This window comes from Coenobita brevimanus, chromosome 57 (assembly GCF_032717465.1).
Source record: "Coenobita brevimanus isolate Jiangsu-jjx chromosome 57, ASM3271746v2, whole genome shotgun sequence".
NCBI lineage: Eukaryota > Metazoa > Arthropoda > Malacostraca > Decapoda > Coenobitidae > Coenobita > Coenobita brevimanus.
The window spans coordinates 14467738-14486160 of NC_137010.1; the positions used below are offsets into that span (position 1 = coordinate 14467738).

Genomic DNA, 18423 nt, shown 5'->3' on the forward strand with positions numbered 1-18423 from the left:
TGTATGCTGCCTTCATGGACTTGGAGAAAGCTTATGACAGAATAGATAGGCAAGGTATGTGGAAGGTATTAAGAATATATGGAGTGGAGGGGAAATTGTTGAGTGCTGTGAAGAGTATGTACGAGGGAGCTAGGGCTACGGTGCGAGTGGATGGTGAGCTGAGTGAGTTCTTTGATCTTAATGTGGGACTGAAACAGGGGTGTGTGATGTCTCCATGGCTGTTTAATATATATATGGATGGGGTTGTAAAGGAGGTGCAAGGTAGGGCAGTGGATGTGGGGGTGGCCCTAATGAATGAGGGTGAGATTTGGAAGCTTCCGGTGTTGCTGTTTGCTGATGATACAGTATTGTTGAGTGAAGATGAATGGGAGTTGCAAGGTTCGGTGAATGAATTTGGGACAGTGTGTAGGAGGAGGAAGCTGAAAGTTAATGTAAACAAAAGTAAAGTTATGGTGTTTGAGAGGAATGAAGTCACAGAGTGTGCAGTGAGGTTGGATGGTGAAGATATGGAGATTGTGAGTGCATTCAAGTACTTGGGTAGTGTGATGAGTAAGGATGGAACTTTGGGGGATGAAGTACGTGAAAGGGTACAGCAGGGAAGAAAGGTTGTTGGTACACTGAAAGCAGTGATGAGAAATAGGGAGGTGAGTATGGAAGTTAAGAAGTCACTGCATGATGGTATTGTGATCCCTACCCTGACGTATGGAAGCGAGGCGTGGACCTTGCAAGAGGGGAACAAGTCAAGAGTGAGAGCAGTGGAAATGAGTTACTTGAGAGGAGCATGTGGAGTGACGTGGAGGGACAGGTTGACGAATGAAGAAGTGAAGGAACGTTGTGGGGTAGATGTGGATGTGGTTGAAAAGATTAGGAGAAATACACTGTGGTGGTTTGGACTTGTGGAGAGATTGGAGAATGAAAGACTGACTATGTGGGTGTTTGTTGGTGTGGTGGTGGGTGGGTGTGGGTGGGGTAGACCGAGGATGAGGTGGAGGGATGGAGTTGAGAGGTATATGAGGGAGGGGGGGGTGAGTTGGGGGGAGGGTAGTCAAATGGTGGGTGACAGAGTGACTTGGAGGCGTTTTGTCTGCGGCCACCCTTTGCGGGATTAGGGCGTCGGGCTATAGATAGATAGATAGATAGAACAATTATGATGTTTGAATTATTATGCATGTTGTTTATAGCTGTAAGTAATTCATGTTTTCTGAACTATTAAGTTTACGGGTATGAGAAATATACAGTATATATAAATATAGAGCGAGTATTTTTATAAACGTGTGTGTGTGTGTGTGTGTGTGTGTGTGTGTGTGTGTGTGTGTTTTTTATTTGGTTCTGCGTGACACACACACACACACACACACACACACACACACACACACGTTTATAAAAATACTCGCGCTAAATTTGCACATTCCGTGCACACACCTGAATATGAACACACACACACACACACACACATACACACACACACACACACACACACACACACACACACACACACACACACACACACACACACACACACACACACACACACACACACACACGTTTATAAAAATATTCGCGCTAAATTTGCTCTTTCCGTCCACACACCTTTGTATTAACACACACACACACACACGTTTATGAAAATATTCGCACTAAATTTGCTCTTTCCGTCCACACACCTTTATGGTAACACACACACACACACACACACACACACACACACACACACACACACAACACCTACTATCCAGTTACCATAGTCTACTATCTACCATAGTCTACTATCTACCATACAGTTAACATTCAATATTATTATCCAATCATAAGTTACTATAATCTCTCATAATTAATCTAATCCATCAATGAACCTGACCGACAGAGCTGTATCCACCCGTGTTGTGGCTGGTATCTGGTGGTTCTTCACTCTCATTATGATCTCCTCCTACACTGCTAACCTTGCCGCCTTCCTCACCGTGGAGCGTATGGATTCGCCAATTGAGAGTGCTGACGATTTGGCCAAGCAGACCAAGATTAAGTACGGCTGCAAGATGGGAGGATCGACCTACTCCTTCTTCCAGTGAGTGGCAGTGGGTACTGGGAGGAGATTAGGGATTGGAATGAATCCTTCCACACCTAGGAAACTTTTGATGATGGTTAGCTCCAGCTAGGGAAAAATCGGAATATATCATGTCTTATGCAAAAGACGGGATTGTGGTTTATCATTAATTGGTATTAATCCCTTCATTTGGACAGAGCTGCTCATGGCTGAGTAAAATCATCCGGGAGGCGCAAAAGATGTTATGTTAATGAAGAATTGAAAGAGCTGCGTTAAATGTTGAGGTAGTCAGGGAATGAGATGGATTTTTTGGTGATTATTAATTGAGATTAATCCCTTCAGTCCGTTGATGTATTAAAAAAAAATGTTCTTGACCATACCAGACAGTTTTATTCAGTTCCAGCGAAACTTGAACGAGAGGAGGTAGATAAATAAAGCCATCGCTAAAACCCTTCTTACTGAATAGGATAAAATGTCATCGAAATTATGTGAGTAAGCACATCAGTTGAGAGGTCTCACTTAGGCAGAATATAATTTGGCGGTAGCAAGGGTAAATATTAATAGGCTTGATAGTAGTGAAGAAGTGAAAGGATTGGGTTCAGTATTGAGGTGATCACTGTTTTGGATTAAGCAGGTCAGTTAAGAGAGCTCTCACCTAGGCCGAAGAAGTCGCCAGGCAGCAACGAAAACGAAAAGACGTGGTTGTGGTGGTGAAGGCGTGAAAAAATCGGATTCAGTACTGAGAGGTCTTCCCTATAGGCAGAAGTTGTCGTCAGGCGGTAGCAATAATTGGAGGTGATGGAAGTGAATGTACTATGGGACTGAGGGCAGCGCATGAAACAAGACTGTGGGTCGTTTTCTTAGTAGCGTAGGAGGTTTTGTAATACCTCATCCTTAGCGATTTCTTTTGCACAGAACACCTTAACATTCTTTTGTATGATGTATGTATCGCTTAATTGTCGACATCAGGTAGTTTGCATCAAAAGCCTAAGAGATAATGTGTGTAGTGCAAAGTAAACCGCTGTGGAAGAGATCATATGAGACCTCCAGTGCCACTTAGATTTCGACTTGCGACCTAATGTACCGTAGGAAGGAAGCATGAAGCTGAGTTGGTGGCAAGAGGGAAGAAGAAAGGGGAGGGAAAAGCAGTAAAGGAGAAAGAGAGAAGGGAGGGAAATAGGGAAGATGAGGAGGAAGGGGATCAGGTACGTGGGTGGGTAGGTAGGTGGGTAGGTAAGTAGGTAGGTAGGCATAGAGAGAGAGAGAGAGAGAGAGAGAGAGAGAGAGAGAGAGAGAGAGAGAGAGAGAGAGAGAGAGAGAGAGGAAATGAAGACGAGAGAAAAGTAGGTATTGAAGGAGGAGGAAGGGAATAAGAACGAATGGAAAGGAGGAAGGGAGAGTGGGAGGGAAAAAGAAGGATGGATGATAGAAAGGGAGGGAGGTGGATCCTAGAAGAAAGATGGTAACATTTTAGTCTGGCGCGCGCGCGCACACACACACACGCACACGCACACACACACACACACACACACACACACACACACACACACTCTCTCTCTCTCTCTCTCTCTCTCTAATAATCCTGACAGTTATATAGTGAAAAAATGTATATTCATTTAATTATGAACAGATAACACTAACTAATCACTGCTAACATGCTATTAAAAAAGTACGTGAAAATTATATTTTTAACTGTTGCAAAACAATGCTCTGCCCGTGGTGCAAGTAGAGGCCACCTATTGTCCGTGCAGACATCGATCAATCTGTGAACTAGTGATGGATCTGTCTCTGGTGTGTGTGTGTGTGTGTGTGTGTGTGTGTGTGTCCGGCTCTGGGCATAGGCATTACACCCCGTTCTCTGAGGCCCAACAATCATTCTAGGTGTATACACCTCAACATGATACTACTGTACTTCGGCACTAATACCCTCCATCGATATTGAACACATACTTGGGAGGTTTCGCTCAGGGATGGTGCATTGGTATTAGCAAGGATATTTTTATGACATGTCGGTGGGTCTTTTGGAAGATGAGTGAAGTCTGTCGTAATGAAATTCAGTCAATCAAACTGAGCTCTGCCTCAGCTGAGGATCGAACTCGCGTCACCTCAGACAACCTCTCTAACCACTCAACCATATATATATATATATATATATATATATATATATATATATAAGTTTTTGATTCATCTCATACACCATCAGGGAGAGCAATATCCCAACGTACAAGAAGATGTGGCAGGCTATGTCTACGGCCAGTCCCAGCGTATTCACCGAGAGCAACGACAAGGGTGTGGAGAGGGTGCAGAAAAGTGGGGGCATGTACGCCTTCCTGATGGAGAGCGTGTCCATCGAGTACGAGGTGGAGAGGAAGTGTGACCTCATGCAGATCGGTGGACTGCTGGATTCCAAGAGCTACGGCATCGCTCTTCCACCTGGTGAGAGGCAGGGAGGGGAGGAAGGTAGATAGGAGAGTAGGCGAAGAGAAGGAAGGACGGTAAACAGAATCAGAGGGATGAAGGATGACCATAAACAAAAGGTAGGAGAATGAACAGAAAAAAGAGGGATGGAGGGTGAACAGAAACTGAGGGAAGGAGGGCAAACAGAACCAGAGAAGGAGGGTGAATAGAAACAGAAGGAAGGAGGGGGAAATGAAACAAACATGGGGAAGGAGGGTGAACAGAAGCAGAAACAGAAGGAAGGAGGGTGAACAGAAACAGAGGGAAGGTGAGGTAAGAGAAACAAGGGAGAAAGTGGGTGAACAGAAATAGTGTGGTGTGAACTGCTAAATTCTAAATATGTGACATTGCTCTCCCAACTGGTGAGAGCTGGAGAACGAGAGACAGGAAGGCAGAGAGAAGGAAGAGAGAAGACGAATAGCAGGTCCAAGTGGTACTAGGTAGGGGATAAATATTTTGAGAGAACTAAAGACATAAAGCAATGAGGGAAGGGATAATAGGAGGAACAAGAATGAGTGAAGGAACAGAGGGTGACGTCTTCGTTGTCGTCGTCACTGAACGGCGTCATGATCTGTGACTGAGCAGACCTGTGACATTTTGATTGCTGACCAACTTCATTGGCCCGGACCATACTTCTGTTTGCCATTTGCTGCCTAAAAATATTGTCTTATACTTTCCTTTTATACGCCATTTTTTGCTCTTGTTTACTCTCAGTTTGTTTCTTGTTGCAAACTACCATTCTCGTTTTTGCAAATCACTCAGTTCCTTAGACTCAACACACTTGACGATGTGTTGAATCAGGTGTAACAGTGCTGGACAGTGAAACATAAGGCCACTTCCACCGTCGTTACTTTGTTGTTTCAAACAAACAAAACCGTCACTCCTATGTTTCCGCTTTCACAGTCGCCTTTTGCGGAGATGCTGACAAGTGCACGTGCCGCAACCATTAAGTATATTAGAAAGGTTCCCATGGCATCCATCAAGGGCTCCATACCTCTTTTCCGAGATTCACACAAAAATCGACCGTGGAAGCGACTCTGTGTGTTGCCTGCTAAGGGGTGTAGCTTTATAAACTTTACAGGCGTTGACTAGTATTATCTAATGTGTTTACCTGAAAAGAGAGATGTGTTGATCTAAATGTTATCTGGTGTATCTGAGAGATAGGAAAGATAGTGGCCACATCGTAGTTTAGCTAGATCAACCCTGTCTGACCATTCAGACTGTTTTTGAGTTGTCCCTGGGTGGAGGTCTACTGTGATTTAAAAAGTTGGACTTAAAGTATTCAATAAGCTATCTCTCTATCTCTCTTTAGCCAGACGTCATAATCCCGTAAGGGATGGCTGTTTGATTTGAGTATATTGACGGTAGGCTACATAATTAGACAGTATGCATTGACTTTCGAATCCCATTTGTGTTGTCTTGAAAGATCAACCCAGAATACTGGGTAAGAGTGCCATAACTGTTCGAGTTAAACTTGGAGTGATACTCTTGTCCATAACTGTACAAAGACAAAAATCGTGTCACTTTTGTACGAAGATTAAGTGTAACATGTGAAACATTATGAGATCTCCTCCACAGTTACATATTCGTGGTTGGCTAGACTGACTTCCTCAAGTTTCATAAGTACTGCTGATGGGATGACGGAAAAAATGAACCCAGGAAATACCGAAGCCTTAACCAAGATCAAGAGAGAACAGGTCAACTCACTTCGGCCTCAAAATGAGACAGCCTGGCGCACGACGTCACGCGGCCGTTTCCTGCTCGGTTCACCCAAGATCAAGAGAGGCCTTAACACCTCGCGAGAACTATTGGATTCGAATTTCGTATGAGAGACGAAATGCGAACGGCCAGGCGATGACTTCCTGGCCATTTCATCTTACATATTACCACAAAACGTCAAGCAGACCTGCCACACTTTGGTATGGAGGGTCAAGCAACATGCATCCAACTACTGTATTGGGGAGATGAGAGGCGGCATGATCTTCTTTTATTTACTGGGAGCAAATTTTGAACAGACAGCTCAAACGTTTGGTGTGAGCAGAAGTGTTGAAAGGTAGATTCGGCGAATTCGGATGGAAGGCACAACAGAGAACCGTCATCCTTCAGGTCGTCCTCGTGTTACCCACGGAGAAAAGATACGGAGTAACGACTCAACGTTAAAATTGCGAGACCCTTACCTTCACGCCATCTAGTGCACAAGCTAGATAAGGGAGAACGGGATATAAGAGAACGGTTATGGGGTAGACTATGTTTAGATAATGAATCGGAAATATTTAAGCCTTCCACGTGAAACTAAGTTAATCTTAAATAATTATATTGTGCATGAGCATCCTTAACCATTGATACCATGAAGGTGGTGAATTGTCCCATATTATGTATTCTGAGACAAAGATTCATTCCAATGATAAAAGTCTTCGACTCGGAATATAATGGATGTATTAATACTACAGACAAGAATATTACAGTTCATTTATTGAGTACATAGATGTACATGTTAGGTTACATTATTATCCCGAAAACATTCAGACGGGGAACAGAAACCCATAGCCGTTTGTTGTTTTAGCTCTGTTAATCATAAGTATCATGTTGATTTAACTGGAAAAAAATTCTTTCCATTGTATTCAGACGCACTGCTACCACGTACCTGTGGATATATTGGCAAAACAGTATATACCCCCTCCTGTGTGATACATATTTGGAAAAAAAAAAAAAAATGTAGCTTACATGTTTATGACGCTGATAATAAATGAGTGTCATATTACATAATACTTTCCAGAATGTCATGAAAACAAGCAACATATGGCAAATCTTTTATGCAGTTCGTTACCATTATATATCCGTGGCTCAGTGGGTTAGAGCGCTCCGCTCTGACCGAAGGGTCGGAGGATCGAATCCAGCCAAGGGTCATTGGTAGACATCAGGAAGGGCATCCGGTCATAAAATGCTACACGCTCCAAACCAAAGTTCTCTACCCAGGGGCAACGCCTTAGCCCTTATCCAAAAAAGGGGTAGCTGGCGTAAAACTCACTTTTACACAATTACACAATTTGGATATGCCTAAGCTGTTACGATACAGACATGCAGGGCAATTACCAAGTGTGTGACATAAATGGCAGTTTTTATCATACCACTGCGCATGCAAAGGGTAATGACATTTACAATGGAAGACGAGTATAAAATGTACAAACTAAACGTCATATGTAACACGTTAGCATATGTTAGTTTGTCACCTTTAATGTCCCGTGCAGGAAACCCAAAAACTTGAGTAAGATCAGTTTGCACAGTACTGCACGTAATGGAATATATATATATATATATATATATATATATATATATATATATATATATATATATATATATATACTGTACAATGTTACCTACCTATCCATATGCCTATCTCTCTATCCATTACCTATATATCTATATCGGCATCTGTCTGTCTATCTGTCTATCTATGTATCTATCTGCGAGTAAATCACTTAATAACACGCGATTCATAAATATGCCGCTCCTCAAAGGGAAAAAGGAAACACGAAATATCCCATGTGCTTCGGCTATTTCTTGTTTCCTTTTCCCTGTGAATATCATCTCTCTCTCTCTCTCTCTCTCTCTCTCTCTCTCTCTCTCTCTCTCTCATATTATATATATATATATATATATATATATATATATATATATATATATATATATATATATATATATATACAACCGTACATGGTTCTTACTTGCATATAATAGTAATTTCCCGTTATCGGTATACGAGTAATATCCTTTAATAATAGATGGTGCATATCTTCACTGTCATTTTCACAAGATCAATAATGGGGCAACACATATGAATATTGTCAATAAATATTGATCATGTGAGGTCCGGTTAATAATATCCTGCATTGCGAGTGTGGCGGTATTACATCAGCAAGTTCACATGTTCCTTATCAATGCCCAACGTATCCTTTATCATATGCGTAATGAAACAGTAATCTCTACAGATTTCTTAATAGGTGTACGTGCCGAGGTCCAGTTTCAGTGTTGACTTCTTAATCTGCACCTACATATATGACTACTACACTTATGCATAACAGTTTGTCACATCTGTTTTGCGCACCCTTTTTTGTCCTTTGGGAAGAAATGAAACCGTAGGGTAGTTCCAATTCGTCAGTTTTTTCCCCCAATCAAGGCAGCGGTGTCCAGGATTTGGAGCCATGTTTATTTGTACCGCCACTCCCCCTTGCATCACTCCTGTCAACTTATGTAAACAAACAGACGACACACCGGCGACCACAATGCCATCTATTAACCAAGCCAGCTCATTACACTTGTCTCTTGTTCGCCTGTAAGAGTTAATACACCGTATCTTTTCTCCTCCGTGCGTGTTACCTCACCACTACAGGACCAAGAAATAATCACAACGATCGAAGCAGCACCTGCGAGTAATGTGTATGGCGTAAGAGATTAATTGCACCTAGAATGAAACACTCGACCAGTTGTGCGAACACTTCGGTCGTCTGGTTTATGTTCGAACTCGTCTGTGGGATTCAGTTTGCCACACAAAAAAATAATACAGTAACTCTGTCCACGTATGTAGAATACTTTAGTCAATTTTGTTTTATAATACTGCCAAATAATTACAATTCTAGCTCATAATTATTGGCTAATTTATAATTTATTTATTGACGATGGAACACTGACTTCCTGACATTTATTTTGGTAAACGAATTGCAACGTTGCTGACGTGATGATAAAATGAGAAACTCTTCATACATATTAAATAGAAACAGTAGTCTGAAAGACATAATATATGGACTGGTTTCGTCTAGTTACCAAAAATATAGCATACTCTCATCCACAGGCTGGTCACCTGGAGCAAATAACAACTTATGGCAGTTACCAACCATCCGCATGACACAAAACAGAGTACACCAAAGCTTTAGTAATTCAGCAGATGTTTTCATTTCACGACACGACTTTTGTCCTTGACTGTACCTCTCTTCTGTGCTACAGGGTCTCCGCACACAAGCATCATCAGCGGTGCCATACTGAAGCTGAAAGAGTCCGGAGAGTTGCATAAACTGAAAGAACGCTGGTGGAAGGGCAAGACTCCCTGTCAGGTAGGGTGGATGGTGTTCATTTATTGTATTCACTGCTTTCTTTTTTTTTTTTTTTTTACTTACATTCATTGTCTTCACTGTCGCTGCATTTAGTTCATTAGCCTTTGGCTGTAGGGTCAGTTGAGTGTGCGTCGGCCAGTCCTGACCTGGGTTCTGTATCAGCCATTAATGTTTTCTCACATGTTTGTAGCCTGTCGAGGTTCTCTCGTGATGTGTAGTCCTATATTCTCTGTCACGAACACACACTCTATCACATATTTTCACATGCATTTGTCACTTTACCCATCAAAAACCTACCACGTTTATACCAGGCTTTGACGAGGAGCCAACACCTGGTGGCGCTGTGTGCCCTTGGTGGAGCAGCTGCGAGGTGCACCCGGTAGCCAAACCCCTCAAATTTCCTTGCACTTGCCCGTATAAAGGACCTTGGTCCGGCCCTGGTGAGGTGCTGTCTAACACAAGGGGGCACCGGAACCCTACGGAGTATGAACTGTATTGCAGCTGTAGGATGGCCTCACAGAAACTTGCTTGCCTGTGGTCGACGAGTCTGCTGGGCCAGTCACACCTGGATTAAGTAACTTCAACATCAACAGCGTAATTTTTCTTAGTTTTGAAAATTGGTGAATTAAGTAACATAATTACATGGGTACATTAGAAGACGTTTGGAGGACAAACAATCAAGACAACAGTACGCATAGTAGTGCATGTATTAGTGCACTTATATAAGCATTCTCTCTCTCTCTCTCTCTCTCTCTCTCTCTCTCTCTCTCTCTCTAAACCAGCATCACAATCTTCATAGTGCTATCATCACCACCACCATCCTCTAAACACCAACCTCCTCCAAGCACCACCATGTCCCTGGCTCACCTTCCTAGCACCAGAAAACACCATTCTCTCCTTCCCAGTACCAATGTACACCTTCCTATAACCAGAATACCCATATTTTTAACCTTGCTAGCACCATCATCATTATCCTCGTAACAGTGCTACGGACCCTTTTCATCTCATTCTTGCATCACCCTCCCCTTCCCACCATCCTAATATTGCTGCCATCTTCCTAACATTGCCACACATCCTATTTTAAAATCCATTTTTCTACCACCATGCACCCCTTTCCACCATCCCAGCACCACTAGTACTCTCCTAGCACAGCCTAACCCATCCACCACCGTCAGAGTGAGGCCTCAGCGACGAAGTCGAGTGGCGCTGCCGAGCTGGGACTGGCCAATGTGGGTGGAGTATTCGTCGTGCTGATAGGCGGCATGGCCATAGCTGGACTCATGGCCATATGCGAATTTATGTGGAACGCAAGGGAGCTGGCCACGGATGAGAGCGTGAGTTGTAGTGGTACAAATAGTAGTTGTAGTAGTCGTAGTAGTGGTGGTGGTGTTGATGGGATGGTGGTGGTGGTAGTAGTAGTGGTAGTGGGGTGGTGGTGGTAGTGGTAGTGGTGGTGGTAGTGGTAGTAGGAATAGTAGTAGTAGTGGTGGTGGTGGTGATGGTAGTGTAAGTAGTAATAGTAGCAGCAGCAGGAGTTAGTAGTAGTAGTAGCAGCAGCAGGAGTTAGTAGTAGTAGCAGTAGTAGGAGGAGGAGGAGTTTTAATGGTATTCCGAGATGCTAGTAGTTGTAAATAACATTGTAATAATAGCTTGTTATAATAATACTTGTTATAATAGCCAGAATTGTTATGATAACTATATTATTATGATGATCTGTAGTAAGAGTAAGGATATAACTGAAGATATTTATAATTAGAATGGCTGTCCCTGTTGGTTTGTCCAGAATCTTCCCTTTTATTATTATTTGCAGTCATTATTATTTTCCCTCAGTATTTATTGCTTTATTTGATATACGAACTTGCAGGCATCCTTCTGCGACGAGCTGAGCAGTGAAGTCCGATTTATCCTCAAGTGTTCGGGGAACACCAAACCCGTGCGCAAGAAAACGCCGTCCACCCCTGAGGAGCCGCTGTTTACTTATGGCTCTTATGGGGCCAATTATGGCTACTCTCAGCGCAAACAGTAGTGACAATGGGAAGAGAATGATGACAAAAGCAGTGACGAAGGAGCTGTGGCAAGGGTAGTGGAGTAACAGCAGGTTTAGGGACAGAAAATGACAAGAGCAGTATTGACAGCAGTGAGGATGGAAGGAGAATAATGACAAGAGCAGTGGGAGCGAACGTGGAGGCAGTGGGAAGAGAATAATTGGAGAAGCACTGTTGACTGAGCAGTGGGAGTGTGGTAGACGTGGTTTCAGTACTACAGTAGACGCTTTGGGAAGAGCAAGATAGTGGGTTTAGAGACAAGGAATTGCGAGAGCATTAGTGACAGCAGTGGGTTTGGTTGGAGAGTATTAGCGGGTTTAGGGACAGGGGATGACAGGGAAAAGACAGCACAAAGACAGGAAGGAAGGTAGTGCTGTATGAAAAGTGAGAAAGAATGGCACAATATGGGGTGAAAATAGCCGTAAGAATAAGATTGGAGGTCTCATATGAAAGTAAATATATAGACCATAAAAAATGGATAACTTTGAGAGTAGCTGGCTATAAAAATGGGAACAAAAAAAAAGTAGGAACTAGCAACATACAGTTACCAAATACTATTAGGCTGATTTGAATAATATTCTAGTAAATTGCCTTTAAGTATTGGATGCTACAGTAGAGGCAACACCCGCCAGCCAGTGCATGACATTTCCAAAGTTTGTTTATGGTGCAGTATCCCCTTATAAGAAAAACACAGGATCCGTTTTCTCGTACGTGTATGATAGGCTAGAGGGCATGTTCGAATCGAATTTGCCCTGTACTGTAACCTCGATGCTGAGTAGAATGCATGCCTTCGCTGGGGTAATTGTTTTAGAGGCTAGTGGTTCTGCTTTACTTTTTCTTTACGCCTTGTGGTATAGCTTAAAATAATTTGTAGGCCTAAGTAAAAAAAAAAAAAATCAGAAAGTTCTCGAGATACCAGGCCTAGGTAAGCGAATAGTTATTTTCTCGCCAGTGGACCTCAAATAAAATCGTGAAGGCGTGGAAAGCTTTGGTAAGAGGAGAACATCAGCTGCATGAAAAAACGAAAATAAAAATACATATGTGAAATGTAAATAATCCCTCGTGTGAATGATTATTTGCTATACCTGTGCCTTTGTAGATACGCAGAATATTTAGTGATTTTGTAATACTATATAGGCTAGGGATAAGCTTGCACTGAAAGACATTCATTGATTGCCTTCATCACATCTAACCACTTCAGTCCTACCCAAGTTGCTATAATTTTGTATCACTTTTCTGTAAGGTAATGTATCATGTAAGCTACAAAATATCATACGGTTAGTCAGATGTACTCGTATTTTTAATGTAAAACTCAACTTGCAGGAAGCTATGCTGATTTTAACGAGGTGTTCCGGATCCTAATACAATGATAACGCAATTTAGCAGGTAAAAACATGTCATCTGTCAACTCTCGTCTATTGTGTGGACGACTTATTTAGCAATACTAACGTCTACCTTAAAAAAAAAAAAAAATGCTAATCATTGCTAGAAGACCGTAGCATCAGTCGACCAGGACAGTACTAAGACGGGGTGGAAACCTGATGACAGCTAGATATCCTTACTATAGGGTCTCTATTGACAGAAATGTCAGGGTTCTCTAGATCTTGGCGACAGGAGTGTTTCACGAACCGCCGGGACCCCAGCTCCTGACTATACTTCATTACTCACCTTTTTCAGTGTTTCAGTAATACTGAGAGCAGATTAGCATCCTTCCTGCAACACTCCTCTGATTACCTCAGACTGTATCCATATTGCGCAGTATACAATTAATTCAAATTCTACAAAATGGTGTTGACTAACAGTCCCGACGTGACGACCTGACTTTACAAACTTTTTCATACACATACCAGATCTTCATAATTAAGGTAGACCTAACAACAAAACTGCAGAGTTGACCGGTCTCTAAAATAACTGAATGTGTAAGATGAAACCCCCAAAGAGAGTTTAAAGCGAGTTCAGCAATGTACTTTATTTGGTGTCTTTAGAATTTTGATTCAGCACGTAAGTAGTCATGAAGATTTCACAGTGTTTTCATGAGATATTAAACTATAGTTTTATAATAATAATAATAATAATAATAATAATAATAATAATAATATTATTATTATTATTGGTTCCGAACATCTTGGCGGAAACTTCTAGCAGATTTTTGTTTTCAGTTTGTTATGGGTGTGTGCACGTACGTCCGTGTGGGCTGCTGTTTTAACACCGCATTTGAATGTTGATCAAGGGAGCCTGTGGTGCATTGGTTAGTATCTCCAGTTCATAACTGGAAGAACCTGTGTCCGATTCTTTGGCAGTTCAAACTTCTCGGCAAAGTTTGTTTCCCCCTCGTCCCAGCTCACCAGGCAGTACAATTAGGGATCTGAATGTAACATCGACTGCTGTAAATCTTAGCCTAGTGGAAGTCTAGAATTTTTGCCTTTATGGCCCTTGATAGCCAATGATGTACGCCTCCTTCTTCTCTTGCTTTGGATGATCTGCTTATTAGGTAAAGCTGAGGCGGCCACACACGCGCACGAACACATACTCACAATGTAATTCAGAGCTTGAGTGGTGTTAGGAAGGACATTATATTTGTAAAAATTAGTTTTGTATATTGTTATGATCTGAAGTAATGCAATCCTGCATATGATTGTTTTATATTATCATTAGAACTTGTATGTTAGTAATCAAAATTAATAAATGACATACCGTATTAACATTTTGTACACCCATACCGTATCAATCATATATTAAAATTATATAAATATGCCACTGAGAAAAACTGAAGTGTTTATTATGAATCTTACTTTCAGAAGCTTTATGTAGATATTTATAACTTGAACGAATTATTTTTTCTAGCACTTAAAGAACGTTATATTTTATTACAGTAAGTTTTAATATGGAGGTTTGAAGGCTCGGTGCTTAGCGTACTTACCTTGTGATGCATGTTCTCACATTAAAAGTGGGAGCTTCATGTTTCATATACTGTACTTATATATGCTGGCACCCTGTCGGTTCCATCCTCGACATATACAGACTCGGTTGAATTTCTTTCGCAGTACGACTCGAATTAGCATCATTTCAGAAAGTTGTCTACTTACATGATTTTCAGCTACTGTAGGTATAGCTTAAGACATATGTATTATATACAATTTACATAACCATGATAGGAAAAAAAATAATCTGCCTGTTAGCTTCGTATTTACAAAGCAGACGAATGTGACAACTGATTATGAGAAGTCACTACTTTTCCGGATATTCCAGGTGCTGATATCGCTCAAATTAACGTTTCATGACTGAGACATACTAGCCTTGTGATCTCGTCAGAATTTCATATGGGTAACTTGAGAACAGCATTTTCAGCCATGGGAGTACTGTAAGCCTCTGTAACACTCGGCGCTGCAAGTACCCACAGATTTTTGTCATTAGGTTATTAATTTTAAATAGTAGACTGACAGAAGGCTGTTCACAAGTGTTCAAAACTGGATACGGGTGGACAGTGTACAGTATTGGTGAAGTAGTGAAGGTAACGTAAATGACGCCATGTGGTGAGGATAAAAGTGGTTTGGATCACTGGAAAGTTCCTGTGTGTGTGTGTGTGTGTGTGTGTGTGTTGGTGACTGACATCTTTTTCACACATATACTTCCAACTGTATCCTGGTTTCACATTCTCGTAAAATCGTTGAAATGGACCAATTATACATACATGCTGAAATTATCCTACTGAACTTTAAAAAAAAAAAAAATCATTTTCGGCCTGACTTGTACCGTAAGTTGATAATGGTCAAGTCGGCCGAAACCAATGTATCTTCACAATAAACAAAATTTCAGTGGGTATTACTTTTTTACAACTATCAGTATTATTAGAGTTAATCATTACTGACAATTTATAGTTTGACCTTGTCATCAATTTATGTTCTCTGCTTTCAGATGCGGTGTATTGTTTTAAAAATGCTGGATAGGGTGTTTGTTTCACCAGCACTAAAGTGTTCATTTATCATTTATTGGTTTATTCAGATGCAGTATGTGTTGGCGTCCCATGACAGTTATTTACACATCATTTAATTTAGCAGCTTTTTAAGTTTCAGTCCTTAGCGATGTATCGTATATACTCTTCATTAATAAGTTCTTTCATAGGTTTCAGATGCTGCGTTTTACACACCAACTTGACCTAAAATTACCATCTACCCGTACCGAATGCTCAGCTACAAGAAGAGATTAACTTATAGACTATGATGCTTGTCACGAAGAAGTGCTATAGAAGAAGTGTAGGCTACAGTCGCAAAACTGTCTTTTTCTATCATGAAGCTGCGTGAAATAAGATGCAAAAGGTTGAAAAACTGAGGCCAGGTTAAGGTAAAAAAGACTGTCACTATAGTGTTGGTGATGGTATGTGTGGTGACCGCAGTGGCTCAACACTCCACCAACACCCTCTCCCAGGCTAGCCATTCGACAATCACAACTCAAGCCCAGGAAGCCTCCTCTGATAGATAGATAGATTGGAATATTAACTCAGACAATTTGATGTAGCCCTCTCTGGAGCCGATGGACGGGAGGATTAGTAATATTTCTGCAGCAGCAGCATTTCTCAGCCCAGAATATTTGATTCCGTCTTCTCTTGTGTCGATGCCGTCCAGAGGGCTAACATTCTAAGTCTACTAACATTATTTCTCTTCTGTGATTTTTTTTCTTCTTTAGTGCTTAAAAAGTCTTTGTGGTGGAGTAATAAGTCGTATTCCTATAGATTTTGGAGGCACCATGGCACAACGGTTTATCCTGAATATTGTACCATATATTAACTTCCTGGAGTCATAGAATTAAAAAAGAAAATGGGGGGATGCTGACTTCTCATTAAGTAATAAAGTGGTAGGGAAACGATACACTGAAGGGCTCAGCTCCTAAACCCAGGAGAAATCTCAACAAAACAAACCTCGCGTCAAATATTGGCTATGATATCAGTTTATCAATATTATCTCTGTGACACACACACACACACACACACATATACACAGTATATATTATACATATATATATATATATATATATATATATATATATATATCTATCTATCTATCTATCTATCTATCTATATACCTAGGCTGCTTCCCCCAAGGAAAGGGAGGTAGCCGAGACAGGACGACTCACTCTCCATTTACTCATCCATTCAAACACATTCATTTGCATCTTAGCCCCAAAGGGGAGAACGGACAGATCCTCACCGCACCACACCGCACAAGGGTCAACTGGGCAATGCAATCAGTGACATCAGCAGCAGGGCCCGACAGCAGAACTGGTTTACCCCTGCCACATCATAACAGACCCATCCCCTTACCCGCACCTGACCTGACTAGCTGATCAGACCAAATGCGGGAGAATATCCCTCAGGGCTGCGTCATCACTTATTCATTCACAATTTCTCTCCATTTATTTCTGTCACGCACAGCCACTCTTCCTTGCTCAACAGACATCCCTCTCGCATCCAGCGCTCTCTTCACACTGTCCATCCATCCTATTCGTGGTCTTCCTCTCAGCCTTACACCTCTCACATCAGATCTAGTTATCTTTTTCACCAATCGCTCATTATCCATTCTCTCCATATGTCCAAACCATTGCAACACCCTCTGCTCAACTCTACCAGCCATCTCCCGAACAACTCCAGTTCTCCTTCGCACTTCATCATTTCGCACCCGATCCATATGCGTCACTCCACACATACTCCTCAGACATCTCATCTCCATTACATTCAAACTTTTCCTCTCTGCTACATCCATATTCCATGTTTCAGCCCCATATAATGCAGTCGGTACCACAACACCCTCATACAGCCTTCTCTTTACATCCATTCTAAGCGAACGACATTTAAACACTTTTTTCATTCCTCCCAGCACCTTTCCTACTTCATTTATTCTAAACTTCACTTCTGCATCTATTCTTCCATCCACAGCAACATGTGACCCTAGATATTTAAAACAATCTACCTCCTCAAGCAACTCACCATTCAAAACTATATTCATCCCCCTACCATCTATCAACCTCGTACACTTCATCACTTTACTCTTATTCTCATTTACTTTCAATTTCCTCCTTTCACACACCCTTCCAAACTCCTCTACCAACTGTCTCAATCTCTCCTCTGAATCAGTCACCAGTGCAGTATCATCTGCAAACAGCAGCTGCTTCAGATTCCACTCTCCTCCATCAACATTTACCAGACTCAGACCACCTAAAACTCTTGCATTCACCTCCCTTACAACACCATCCATGTAAATATTAAACAACCAAGGCGACATCACACATCCCTGTCGCAGCCCCACTCTCACGGGAAACCAATCACTCACAGCATTTCCCACTCTTACACACGCTCTACTATTTACATAAAAACTTTTCACCCCTTTTAGTAACCTACCATCAAGTCCATACAATCTTAAAACAGTCCACAAAGCCTCCCTATCAATTCTATCATACGCTTTCTCTAAATCCATAAATGCCCAAAACACATCCTTGCCTTTCGCTAAATACTTTTCACACACTTGTCTCACAGCAAACACCTGATCAACGCATCCCCTCCCTCTCCTAAAGCCACACTGCTCATCACTAATCATATATATATATATATATATATCCCCTGGTGATGGGGTACGAGTGACGGAATTTTGTCGCTACCGAAGAAAGAATAGCGTTTTTGTTGTCAACAAACAGTAGGCTCTATAATAATTTTGAAGATCGACTTAGAGTATTATCGTAATATTCTAAAAATCTTCCCAAGTTAATCCTGTATATTTTCTAT

General features: G+C 41.5%; 1 protein-coding gene across 1 annotated transcript in view; it reads left to right on the top strand.

Moving 5' to 3' along the window:
• LOC145402286 (glutamate receptor ionotropic, kainate 2-like) overlaps positions 1 to 12154 on the top strand; it is a 65172-nt gene extending 53018 nt beyond the window's left edge. The window contains exons 15-19 of the mRNA XM_080274417.1: positions 1865 to 2062; positions 4245 to 4477; positions 9500 to 9606; positions 10782 to 10940; positions 11471 to 12154. Of these exons, the coding sequence (XP_080130543.1) occupies positions 1865 to 2062; positions 4245 to 4477; positions 9500 to 9606; positions 10782 to 10940; positions 11471 to 11632 (859 nt within the window). The 3' untranslated portion in view covers positions 11633 to 12154. The remainder of the gene's footprint in view (positions 1 to 1864; positions 2063 to 4244; positions 4478 to 9499; positions 9607 to 10781; positions 10941 to 11470) is intronic.
• The last annotated feature ends 6269 nt before the right edge of the window (positions 12155 to 18423 follow it).